We start from the raw sequence: 13,317 nt of genomic DNA on the forward strand, positions 1-13,317 counted from the left end.
GTATTTAAGAATTAATCCATGTTGGGACAGAGCTGTTCTTGACCATCATTTCTTGTAAGGCTCTCTATTCTTGTGAGTACCAAATGAGAGGTATGGATTGTTAGGGTGTCCAAGGATTGGCCCTCAGCCTACATTATTCTGATATTACCTTGAACAGATTGGAGTTGAATTTATGATTATTAAAATCTGTCCTTTTGGCTGGCATACTGATGTCATTTCAGAGGGTTTTATATCTGTAGAGTGATGGCCACTAGATGTCTAATGCATTTGCCTTTATTAGATGCACTGATAGTGAGACTGATTATTTTGTAAACAAAAATTGACTTCTTGACTTTGAAGTGGGGGTATTATTGATGTAGTCCTTCAGGAATATGCATCCTATTATAGAAATAAATTCCAAGTATGTACAGCAACCCACTGTATGGGTTTAGGCCAGCACTAAATTGGATGCTTCATGCTAGAGACAAATAGTAGCACTAGTCAATTATAAGTACAGCAATTTTTTTGGGCAATGAAGACTAAAATAAATAGCTTCAAATGCTGTATCCCATGGTCCCCATGTATTTGAAACCTGAGAGTTACCTAAGTCTTTCTGTCAATCAGTCAATAAACTGTGTTCTTACTGTATGCTAGTCTGTAACATATAGAGATCTGAGTCATCATCACTTGAAAGTACAAGCTGAAAAAAAATTTTTTTCCTAGAAATTGTGTCAGCAGTAGATGTAAATTTGATTAAATTGGATCAATAATATCTCTTGTTTGTCCTTGTAACAACTAGAAACAAGAACATTTGAATGACAAAGAGCTATAAGAAATGATACAGTCTAAGAAATGATAATGTTACCCCTTGGGGATTTAAGCTTCCTTCCCCAAAAGGTATCTCATCATTAAGAAGATGGTATACTTCAATAGACCACAGCTGATTTCACACGGGGTGTGGGATACAATTCAAATCCTTCTTACTCTATAGCCATAAAAGCTCTACATGATGATTTTTAAGCTTGGGTAAAGAGACACTTTTGAGGCTAACACAAAATAGACTCTAATGGCTAAAGAAAGAAGTACACATTTGTAGGAAAAGAGACCAATGCTCAGTGTGTACAAAGAAAAAGACCTACTGACTCATAGTGTGACTGTCATCACAGTATGATTTGAAGCTTGTATCTATAGACTTTATTTCTGAAAAGAGATTGGAAGAATATGAATAACATCCTAGTGGGATAGACCATTTGACCTATTGCCCACAGGGCATGGAGTGGTTAAAAAGACAATCTCTTGCTCAGCTCAAAACATTTCTACATGAAAGTTTTCTTCATACTGTTAAAGTTTTCTCTCCTAAAAATACCTTACTTTCATTTTATATATATGCTACTGTTTCCTCAGTTCAAATGTAAGTTCCTTTAGGAGAGGTACTGTTTCTGTCTTATCTTTATTTTCTCACCACTTAGCTGATACATAGTAAAAACATAATTTAATAGATGTTTGTTGGTTGATTGAACCTAGTTATCTCTAATATCCCATCCTAACCTTCCATTCTGTGAATCTACTGTTTCAACAATCTTATGACCTGTAGGCAAGATGAGAATAAAGTAGCCTTCAGAAGGCACTGATTAAATATTGTCTTTGACAATGGGCCAGGTTGGGGCAGACTACCATCAACACAAAAGCACCACTGTCACAGTGATGTCAAAATCTATCTAGCAATAGCTCAAAATTAATCTTTCTTTTGGCCTTTTCAAGTGAGTCTGCCTCCCAGCTCTATTGTCTTCCTCAGATCTGGAGACTTAATTAAAAAATATTGTTACAGATTTATCACAGGAATGGATCTCAGAAAACATCTCCTCCAATTCCCTTATTTTTAAAGATAAGGAAATTGATGTCCAGTAGAGATTAAGTGAATTGCCTAAGGTTATATAGGTAGGAAGTATCAGAAATGGGAATATAAATCCAGGTCTCTTTCACTTCTGAGTCCATGGGTTTTATTTTATTTTATTTTTTTAATCCCCTCACTCTACCACAAAATCATTGACCCACCACAAAACTGGTGATTATTGCTATTCTGATATTCAGCTATTAACACATCTCCCACTATACCTTGCACAAGTGGCAAAGCCCAATCCATAGCTGACTTGGGTGTGTTCCAGCATCTTGGGTGAACTTGTGGTGCCACTGGTGAAGTAGATAACTAATGGGTCTTGACTTCTAGTCTTCACACAGTTGTGTTCTTCAGGTGCCACTCTGAAAATAGCCAACATACATATATATTCATGCAAATAACCGTCCTCTCCTTTCTCAGGTAATTTAAAATTATTCTCTAAGATTTGTTTGTATTCCTTTGGATACAAGTTTTCATCCACCAGCTTTCTGTGCAAATAGGCCATATATAAAAAAATTAATTTCTCCTTTGACTACATTTGCTATTATTAAAAGATCTTTAATCATCTAACAATAGGCTGAATTGTATCTTTGAAATGAAAAATTGACTATAAGATTCACATTTTATATTATCTCCCCAAGGTGGAGTAAGTTCATAAATTCTCAGTATTGGAACAATCCCCAAACTTAATTTAGGCTTCAGAGGAGACATAGTGACTCTGGTGAGATAGACAAAGGACTTTTCAGGGAACTCTAACAGTTTCTGCTCCATGTCACTCTTAACTTGTTTTCACTACTCCTTTTTAGAAGCTCACTGCTCCATCCATTTTTTTCTTTTGTAAAGTTTTAGTTTATATTGGTATATTTTGTTTCATGACATGTTCATTTTCAAATATATCCCTTAGTCCATACTCTACCCAACAATTCATTCTTGTAGCAAAGAATAAAAACAGAAGGGAAAAAACCCAATTCATTCAAACTAATCACTACACTAATTAAGACTGACATTATATTATATTGTTCTACAACTACAATTGCCCCAGAGTGAGATCTTTTTTTGTGTCTTTTCTGGAGCCAAGATTAATCTTTATAATTGCATAATAATATTAATATTTATTTTTCTATGTTCAGTATTGTCATCATGATATATATTATTTTCTTGGGTCTGCTTACTTTATTCTGTATCAGTTCACATAAGTCTGAGTATGTTTTTCTGAATTCTTTATATTCATTATTTCTTACGACACAGCAATATTCCTTTATAATTATATTATAATTTGCTTGGCCATTCCCCAGCTGATGGGCACAAACTTTGGTTCTAATTTTTTTTGCTACCACATAAAGTGTGCTTTGAATATTTTGACACATAATAGGCATTTAACAAATGATTATTTAATTAAATTGAATTGATGGTTATACCCATGTAGCTACTTTAAGCAAGCTTAAATAGCCATTTTCATTAAAGGAATTAGTTCTGCTGAGAACTAGTTCTGTGGCCCTGGCCAAGTTTACTTGGCCAAGTAGAATTTCCATTCTCTGGCTTTGTATTTAAAATATAGATGGATGTGGTGAGGAGAGGGTTTAGGGACTAAATGGTTGGACTAGATGATCTCTAAGGTCCTAAGAATTTTAACACTTTAAAATATACAAGGGAGTTCCTAGCTTGGCCTTCCTTTCCTCTCCTCTCCCTTCTTCCCTCCCTCCCTCTCATTTCTTCCCTCCCTCCTTCTCTCTGGAGGAGGGAGGGAGACACACTCTGTCTCTCTGTGTCTTTCTGTGTGTCTCTCTGTCTCTGTCTCTTTGTCAGTCTCTCTCTCTGTCACTAACTCTGTCTTTGTCTCTCTCCTTCTCTCTCTATCTCTCTGTGTCTCTGTCTCTGCCTCTATCTCTCTCTATCCTGCTCTCTGTTTCTGTCTCTCCTTCTTTCCTTCCTTCCTTCCTTCCTTCCTTTTCTTCCTTCCTCCCTTCCTGCCTCTCTTCTTTTCTTCTTCCCTCGTCTTCTCCCTCTCTTTTCTTCCATCTCCCTCCCTCTCCTTTCCTTTCCTTCCCTCTCATTTCCTCTCCCTACCTCATGCTCTCTCTCCTTCCCTTTCACTTCTTCCTTCTCTTCCTCCTTTCCTCTCTCCCTCTTTCCTCCCTCCTTCCCTCCCCCCTCCTCTTCCTTTCTCTCTTTCTTTCTTTCTTCACTATGTTTTATTCTACCAAAAGGATCAGAACTCACCGGCATAATTCTCTGAAGTTCAGCCAGCCAAGCCGGCTACTACTAGAGACAAGCACTTTTGTCCTCAAAGAAGGGCAGTCAGCGCTAATGGTGTCCACATGAGGTGCTAAAGAGTCATTGGTAATAATAGCTTTGGCACCAGATGCCTGCAATCGGTACTGGATATCCCTTATAGTTAGCTGAGAGATTCCAGGGATGATGACAACCCCTGAAAAAAAAAGGAATAATAATTTAGAGAATTAATAATCTTGATCCACAGTGAACCAAAAGAGCATCATGATATAGTTCAGACAGCATTGGGTTTGAAGTCAGAAGATGAATTTAAATCTCAATTCTGCAATTTATTGAGTGACACTGATCAAGTTCCTTTCCATTCTCTAAAAGCTTGTTTCCTATAAATGAAATTGTTGTACTGTCATCCTTAAATTCTTATATTTTTAGATCTAATTTCTATATGCCAGTAGAGATTTGGAAACCATTCTTTATTTTTTCTAATTTATATTAACATTTTGAGAAAAAACTTCAATAAGAACTTATATTTTCATTTGAGGTAGCTGGGTAGCATGGTGGATAGAAGGTCAGGCCTGGAGTCAGAAAGAGTCATCTTTGTGAGTTTAAATCTGGCCTCAGATATTTACTAGCTCTGTGATTTTTGGGAAGTTACTTAACCCTATTTGTCTCAGTTCCTCATCTGTGAAATGAACTGTAGAAGGAAATGGCAAACCACTCCAGATCTTTTGCCAAGAAAATGCCAAACAGGATTACAGAGAGTCATACATGACTGAACAACAATCTGAAATGATTAACTACAGAGAAAATATTCTACTGGAACAAACCAGATTTTTGGCAACTTCTGAAACCCTAAAGCAAACACATATTTCTTATTTCCATTCTGTTTCAGAATGATTCTAAGCAAAGGTTAAAAAGATACAAAAACTCAATCTATACTTTAGCTAAAACCACTGAAATGTCTAAATGAACTACTATTACTAGTAAATTATAGTAATATATATATAATATAATATAAATAATAATATATATAATATATAATATAAATATATAAATTAGTAAAGTATATTTAGCATGTTTATTTACTATATATAAAGTATATCATACCCCCAAGAGACTCTGCCCTATGTCTTTTTTTTTTTTCTTAAATGAATTTAAGTTTTAACTGCTTGAGGGGAGAATGATGCGAGTTGTGGTCCCTTTAAGAATTGATTTATTTCTGATTCCCAACCCCTCCTAGCTGATGCATTATCAATCCAGGAAGCTAGGACCATTGATTCACAAATCCTGGTCAAAAGCATTCCTTTGAATTCCAAGAGAAGATCTGGGCCTGTCCCAGCCCCCACCCGGATCTGAGCCTACTTGGGCTGTCCCAGCCCCCATTCTAATGATCTGCTCAGGTTTCCCAACCCCCACTAAGCAAACACACTGAACCTTAGCGAGGAGCCAACTTGGGACTCTACCCACAGGCCTCTTTAACTAAATCTCTCCTTATAAAAGAGTCAAGCTAGAGCCTTCTCTTTGCAGAGGGTCAAAACACTCTGGCACCATGTCTGGCACCCCAAGGACCCTCTGTCCACTGGAACCCTGTTTCTGGTGCCCTCCCTCTCTACCTTCACCTATTTCCTTAACTAGACTTTAACCTTCCAAATCCCATAATAAATCTCTTTTATCAATCTAGGTTTTTGGACCTGTAAATTCCTTTACAGGGGACTTTCGCGCTGCTAGTAGACCTCATTTAACTCCTTATCCTTGTGCCAAATCCAAAGGGGTTGCAGGGGAGCTCTATTTGACTCCCTGTACCCCAAACCAGCCACTAGACCTCAATTAAACCCTAATTTCATTTAGGTGCTCCATATCTAGATCTCATCAGGATCTAGATCAAAAGTCAGTTTAGGAAAAAGAGGATTGATTACTACTGAGAAACATTGAATATTAGTGTGGGTAATTAATAGCCTTTTCATCTTCCTGAAAGAAGTGGAGAAGCTCAAAACCCTCTTAATCAGAATAAGATTTTTCTAATATTTATCAATATCAATTACATATATGGCATTTATATGTATATATATGTTATATGTGTACACACATTTATATGTGTATATATTATATGTATACAAAACATATACTTCCTTATTGTTTAAAAAGTCTCAGTAATTGTTCAGAATAGGGGAATGAGTGTAGCAAATTACTTCTTTCACTCTCATCTAATACATTCTATTTTCCTCCCTAACTCCCCACCTTTGTTGAATTTAAAGTGTCTAGTCCTCCAATATGCTGCAAGTTAGAGGGAACCATTCACTGACCTGTTCTCATACAAGCCACAGAAACCAACCACCATTCAGGGATCCTGGGGAGAATCACTAGCAATCGATCCCCTGGCCGCAGGTTGCATACTCTGGACAAAACATTGGCTGCCTTCTTGGATTGGATTCCCAGCTCTTCATAATTCCATTTTACCTCCTCTCCCTGACCACTGACCCACCAGAAAGCAGGATTTGGGGACTTTTTTCCAGCCTGGACAATGACAAGGGATGAAAAGATAACAGCCTCTATTAGCCAAAAGTAATTGTGATATTAGATTTTAGTAGGGATCCTTAGATAAAACTTTTTCAAGGGGATTGGAGTCTGCCAGGCCAAAGCTTCTTAAACTGTGGGTTATGATCCCATATGGGATCATGTAACTAAATATGAGGGTTATGAAATTATGATTTATTATCAGTAAATGTTTGATTTGTATGCTTATTTTATATATCTATACACATAAAGTTGTGTAAAACTTTCTTAGGCAAAAAGGAGTTATGAATGGAAAAAAGTTCAAGAAGCTCTATGCTAGGCAACTAGCTCTTAGAAATGCCCTCGTGATGCACTATAAGCTTAAAGAATTGTTTCATGGTGTCCCAAACACTGGAGGGGTTGCTTGCATAATATTATGCCTCTGCCTAAGTTTTAGCTTTTATGTCCTTCTATTTTGGTCTTTCTGTGGGTCTTTCTCCTCTTCCCACCAGTTAAATAAGTGAATTGTGAGGGAAATTGACCACATCCAAAGGCCAAAAGCTATGAGTTCTATAATTTGTTAGAGTACTAAGAGATATCTTCTTCTGGTCCTTAAATATATAGACCAAAACCATTTTGGTGGTGGAGAAGAATTAACTCTCTTCCTTTCCCCTTCCTACCGAACTCAACATTAAGCTGATAAAATTAATCAAACTTCTAATTTCACTGTCAGACTGATTTTCCTAAAGCACAGGTTTGACCACATCACTCTTTAATCCAATAAACTCTATATTACTCCCTATTACTTCCAGAATAAAATAAAAAATCCTCTGTTTAGCATTCAAAGCCCTGCTTCCCCCTACACTTTTCCAGCTTTCTTTAGCTTTAATTCCCCTCTCCCCCTCCTTCCTCTCATATAATCTGTGATCTGGTTGTGTTTACCTACTTGCTTTTCTAATAAACCTCTCCATCTGAATCTAAACATTTCCATTGATAGACCTCCCCTTGCTGGGGATTTTCTTTGTCATATCTATCTCCTGATTTTCTTAGTTCCTTTCATCTAAATTTTCACCTTTTAAAGACAGCCTTTCCCAATTCCCCTTAATTCTAGTGCCTCCTCTCTGTTAATTATTTCCAATTTATCCCACGAATAACTTGTATGGTTGTTTGCATATTCTCTTCCCCTTTAGACTGTGATCTCTTTGAGGGCAGAGATTATTCTTTTCTATTACTTAGCACAATGCCTTAGCACACATAGTAGATACTTAATAAATTCTTGGTGACTTGATCCTATTAATTTTATTTTCCCCACAGAAGCACATAATATAATTGATAGGATGTGTAAATAAGTTTTTATGATCCTAGGGAAAAAGTGTTGGATTTGGGTTAGAAGTTGTGGATTTGAATCCTGGCTTCATTGCTGAATATCATTATGACCATGAGCAAATTGTTTAGTTTCTTTGGGTCTCATGTTCCTCTTCTAAAAATGAAGGAACTGGACTAGTGAACCTCTAAGGAGGCTTCTAGTTCTAAGTCTGTGATTTGTTGGGTCCAAATTATGCCCTAAAGGAGCTTGAAGAAGGAAGTCATTTTGAAGAGGAAAGGGGTATATAACTGATGGGAGATAAGAGAAGGTCTGAAATCAGGATGAGTTTTAGTCCTTTGGAAATTATATGCTATGCATATTTGCCCCTCCCACAAGAATTAGGGAAATAAGCAATAATGAAAACTGGCAGTTATTCCACTGCTTGAGAAAACTGCCCTTGCCTAAAAATTGCTTCCTCAAAGCATTTAGCCTCATTGTTAGAGAAGAAAGGGCCAGTGTTCCCAGCCTGGTCTTATCCTAAGGGCAAATTGACATTGTCAGTGCATAATCCTTGAATACTGTCTAACTAAGTTGGATCTATGCTTTGAAGGTCACGGACAACTTCCTTTTCTAGCCTCTGTGAATATTGCTCAAGGTGGAAAAAGAAAATGATCTTCTCAATAGCCAATTGTCTTCTCTCTACCTGAGGGTTCAGGGTCTAAGGCAAACACCATTAGAGTGATATCTGTCAAAATCCCCCAACTTCACCTTCTCCATCTGACTCCACATGTCGAGCACATCACTGGCAAAATTAAAATACTCTGGTATTGCCTGTTTTCCTTGGTGAATGGCTTCAAAGTCAGCAAATGTCTTCTGAGGGCTAAGCAGTCTTGTGCTTATATAGCGAAATGGCCTAGAGAGGGTTTGGGAGCCCCACAGTGGCTGAAGGAATAGATGAATTAACTTCAGTCTCATGGTCCCACAGACTTGTCTTGACAGGTAGTAGGGGAAATGTGGGCTCTTCATACCTAATGTCAACAAGAGGAAATAAAGTCAAGTCATTTCAGGTACGGGATATGGTGATAGAGCACTGGGCGTGGAGTGAGAAAGATCTGAGTTCAAATATTGACTAATATATTTCCTAGATGTGTAACAATGGATGAGTCATTAAAACCATCAACTTCAGTTTCTTCATCTATAAAATGAGCATAATAATAACATCTACTTTGAAGTGTCATTGTGAAGATGAAGTGAGTACTTTGCAAACCTTAAAACACTATATAAATGATAACTTTTATGATCATCATGTTGATCATCCTTATTGAATAATGATACTTCTCTTATGGTGACTTGTAATTGCATATAACTATTTATGGAACATATTTATAGGCATTGTTCAAGACAGACCAAGTGGATCTGCTGCTTAGCTGATGGCATATATTTTGATGGAAAACCACTAGAAGTTGAGCAAGAAGGATTTAAAATAAGTGTATTGCATGTGTGTGTGTGTGTGTGTGTGTGTATATGTGAGAGAGAGAGAGAGAGAGAGAGAGAGAGAGAGAGAGAGAGAGAGAGAGAGAGAGAGAGAGAGAGAGAAAGAGAGAGAGAGAAAGAGAGAGTTGGGCCAGAATAAAGAATGATAAGGAAGATTACTTTGAAGAAGTTATAAAATTCCTTCAATAACTCTAAAATATCACTACAAAGGATCATCTTTTAAATATTAGCTATTTAATAATAATAAATTATAAAAATAATATATAGTAATAACGTTATTAAATATTTAAATACATTCCACAGGATTTCCACAAGTCACAGAACACAACAATCTCTGAATAATTGAAAACAATGATCACACAGCAGAGAATGGAGGGATATATAGGCAGTTGTGAGCAGATTGCAATATATAATCAATGAGGAGCTTTGAAGAAGAACATGAGTAAAAGACATGATTTAGCAAATGTATATTAAGAAAAGGTAAGAGCTGGTTATGTGGTATGGATGACAGCTAACAGATGGACTCCTGGAATCCCTTAGTTTTACCCTGAAGAGATATAAGTACAACCAGGAGAAAATGAGGATGCTCTTTAACACGGTGGGTAGTGAATTTATGAGAAGATAATGGCAAGAGCTGTTCATGATATGCAAACATAGATGAGCTGCAATCTGTATCACTGGAAAGAATATGTAAATCAAGGAAATTACATATCTTTTTGAATGTTTAAGCATTTGTTCTATCTACTTCACAGGACTGTGACACTGTTACATCAAGTATTATAATTGATGTGAAAGTGTAATATATAACTCATCAAACCTTATTTGGGGGTGATTTTGGGAGGAATAAAGAGTTAAAACTTCACAAAATAGGTAGCAAAATCAAGAATTCATTATATAAAAAATGGATACAGGTAAAAATACACAAAAGTTTAAGAAAAGTTTAGGTGGATTTTTAAGTCATTAGTCATAATAAATTATTAAATCAGTAATATTTTGGAGTACATTAATAATTTTCTAAATACAATGATGTAGAACACTGATACTCTGTGGCAAATGTGGGATTCTGAATCAAAAAATCTTGGCTCTTCTCTTGGCTTCCTTTTTCTTGAGAAAATAACTTAATCTTTCTGGATCTGTTTTTTCATCTATAAAATGAGAGGATTGGGCCAAATAGATTCAAAGGTTCCTTTCAGTTCCAGATCTTTGAGTCTATGATCTTACAGAGAATGGTCAAATTCTCTCACCAAACTTATAACCATGACATTAGTTATACATTGACAACATTGTCAACTTGAGGACATTAAGGCCATTTCCTTTGAAGGGGGTTCCTGAGAAGTCTTTCATCTAAGAGGGTCAGGATTGAAAAAAGACCAGAAAAGCTAAAAATTGTATCTCATAGTCTTAATGCAGAGCAGGGGGGAAAATGAAGGAGGGGGATTAGAAGGAGCAGGGAAACTAAAAAGAGAGAGTAAGGAGAGATGAGAATGTTAATTTTTTGGCTTTTTTTAAGAAAACATTTTAGCAACATCTCTTATATAATCATCTCCCATTTATCTCACAGCAATGAGCTCTGAACATTAGTATGTGTAATCAAAGTCAGAACATAAATTATTTGAAAGTCAACCACTTGGCCAGAGATATTACAGAAAAGTATACCAACCAAGTGTATATTCTTCTCATACCCTACCTCTCAGCCTGTGAAATATAGAAGGCATCCTTATTTTGACTCAAACTAGGAAGAGTCCCCAGTGCTTGTGTCCATTTAAACTCCCCAACATGACTGAACAAATTAACAATAATTCACAAGACAGTTTAGTGCAGAAGAACTTTGGACCTTGCCTGCAGCAATGAGAGGGAGGAGGAGTAAATAAGTGTTATTTTCCCAGTGTCACCAGGCCATATCCAGTGGGGTACCTGAACTCATTAAAATTAAAACTCATTGCCAACTGAATCCAGGGCTAAGGCCCAGAATAATTCTTGGATTTGGGGCTTGAAAAAATTATATTCACAGCAAAGAGTAATGTGAAAGTGATAGGAATGGAGCAATAGGTAGGTGTAATGTGCTTTAGTGCTGGGAAATCACACTGTATACATTATCTCAGTTTAGCCTCACGATAGCCTTATAAGGTAAATATGGTAGACATTATTATTTTCATTTTACAGATAAGGAAACTGGAGCTGAGGAAGGTCTTGTGCCCAGGATCATCACCAGATCTCTGAGTTAGGATTTGAAGTCAGTTCTTCCTGATTCCAACTTCAGCACATGGTTCAATTTACCTCCTGAGTAATGTAGCCTATCTTCACTTCTCTCTGTTGTTATTACCCTAAAGACATACTTAATTGGTATTCCAGTCAAGCATATAGACATCCTTCTTTTGGAATAAGAAAATGTTCTCTGCCAAGGAACTACATAGAAACTTAGAGCAATAAACTTGAGTGTTGCTAGGTTGAGTGACACCCCCAACCCCAAGCCCCATCTTTCACTGATTTTTTTCACTTGTTTTATACTTTTATTTAAATTTTTGAGCTCCAAATTCTATCCTTCCCTCTTTCCTTTCCCTTTCTCTTCCTTGAGATGGTAAGCAATTAGATATAGGCTACACATGTGCAATTTTGTAAAACATTTCTATATTAGTTATTTGTATAAAAACATTCAAATAAAAAAGAAAGTGAAAAGTAGCATGTTTCAGTGTGTATTTAAACAATAGCCATTCTGTCTCTGAAGATGGGTATTATCCTTCATCATTATTCTTTGGGATTGTCTTGGATCATTGTATTGAGTAGTAAAGTATTCATAATTCTTCATTGAACAATATTGCTGTTATTATGTATAATGTTCTAATTCTGTTCACTTCACTATGTATTAGTTCATGGAATATTTTTATGTTTTTCTGAAATCATCCTGCTTGTCATTTCTTAGGGCACAAAATTTTGCATTGAACATTGCATATCTTGTCTGGACATCCATTTGATTTCTAAATATTTTTGTACTAATAGATCATTCCTCTCAACACATTTTTTGATGTATTTTAGGATTTAAAACTAGCAGTGGTATGGCTGGATCAAAAGGTTCTATTTTTTCCCAGCATGCTTTTGAACGTAGTTCCAAATTGTTCTGCAAAATGATTAGAACAGTTCACAACTCTACCAACAGTACATTAGTGTCCTAGTTTTCCCACACTCCCTCCTACATCCAACATTTCCTCTTCCTTCCTTCCTTCCTTCCTTCTTTCCTTCCTTCCTTCCTTTCTTCTTTCCTTCCTTCCTTCCTTCCTTCCTTCCTTCCTTCCTTCCTTCCTTCCTTCCTTCCTTTCTTTTTTCTTTCTTTCTTTCTTCCTTCCTTTCTTTCTTTCTTCCTTCGTTCCTTTCTTTTGTTTCTTTCTTCCTTTCTTCCTTCCTTCCTTCCTTCCTTTCTTTTTCTTCCTTCCTTCCTTCCTTCCTTCCTTCCTTCCTTCCTTCCTTCCTTCCTTCCTTCCTTCCTTCCTTCCTTTTTTCCTTCCTTCCTTCCTTTTTTCCTCTTTCTTTCTTTTTTCTTTCTTTCTTTCTTTCTTTCTTTTTCTGTAATCTGATAGGCATAAGGTGATGCCTCAGAGGTGTTTTAATTTATATTTCTCTAATCAATAGTGATGTGGAACATTTTTCATGTAACTCTTGATGGTTTTTATTTCTTTGTCCAAAAATTTCTTGTTCATATCCTTTGACCACCTATCAATTGATGAATGACTTGCATTTTTATAAATACAACTCCATTTTGCATATATTTGAGAAATGAGGCTAATATCAGAAATATTTGTTGCAAAAAATTTCCCCAGCTTTCTACTTTCCTTATAATTTTGGTTGCATTGGTTTTGATTATGCAAACCCTTTTATTTTTATATAATCAAAAGTATTTTAAATTTTATAGTGTTTTCTATATCTT

The 13,317-nt window shown here is 36.2% G+C and overlaps 1 protein-coding gene across 1 annotated transcript in view; it reads right to left on the reverse strand.

The window, feature by feature from the left end:
* ACSM5 (acyl-CoA synthetase medium chain family member 5) overlaps positions 1-11,180 on the reverse strand; it is a 32,713-nt gene extending 21,533 nt beyond the window's left edge. Inside the window, exons 1-5 of the mRNA XM_003761432.4 lie at positions 11,086-11,180; positions 8,673-8,932; positions 6,409-6,619; positions 4,097-4,304; positions 2,095-2,238 (exon numbers count right to left, since the gene is read on the reverse strand). Coding sequence (XP_003761480.1) covers positions 2,095-2,238; positions 4,097-4,304; positions 6,409-6,619; positions 8,673-8,932; positions 11,086-11,113 — 851 coding nt within the window. The 5' untranslated portion in view covers positions 11,114-11,180. The remainder of the gene's footprint in view (positions 1-2,094; positions 2,239-4,096; positions 4,305-6,408; positions 6,620-8,672; positions 8,933-11,085) is intronic.
* Between the last annotated feature and the right edge of the window lie 2,137 nt (positions 11,181-13,317).

The sequence above is a fragment of the Sarcophilus harrisii genome, chromosome 1, assembly GCF_902635505.1.
Source record: "Sarcophilus harrisii chromosome 1, mSarHar1.11, whole genome shotgun sequence".
NCBI classification, from domain to species: Eukaryota; Metazoa; Chordata; class Mammalia; order Dasyuromorphia; family Dasyuridae; genus Sarcophilus; species Sarcophilus harrisii.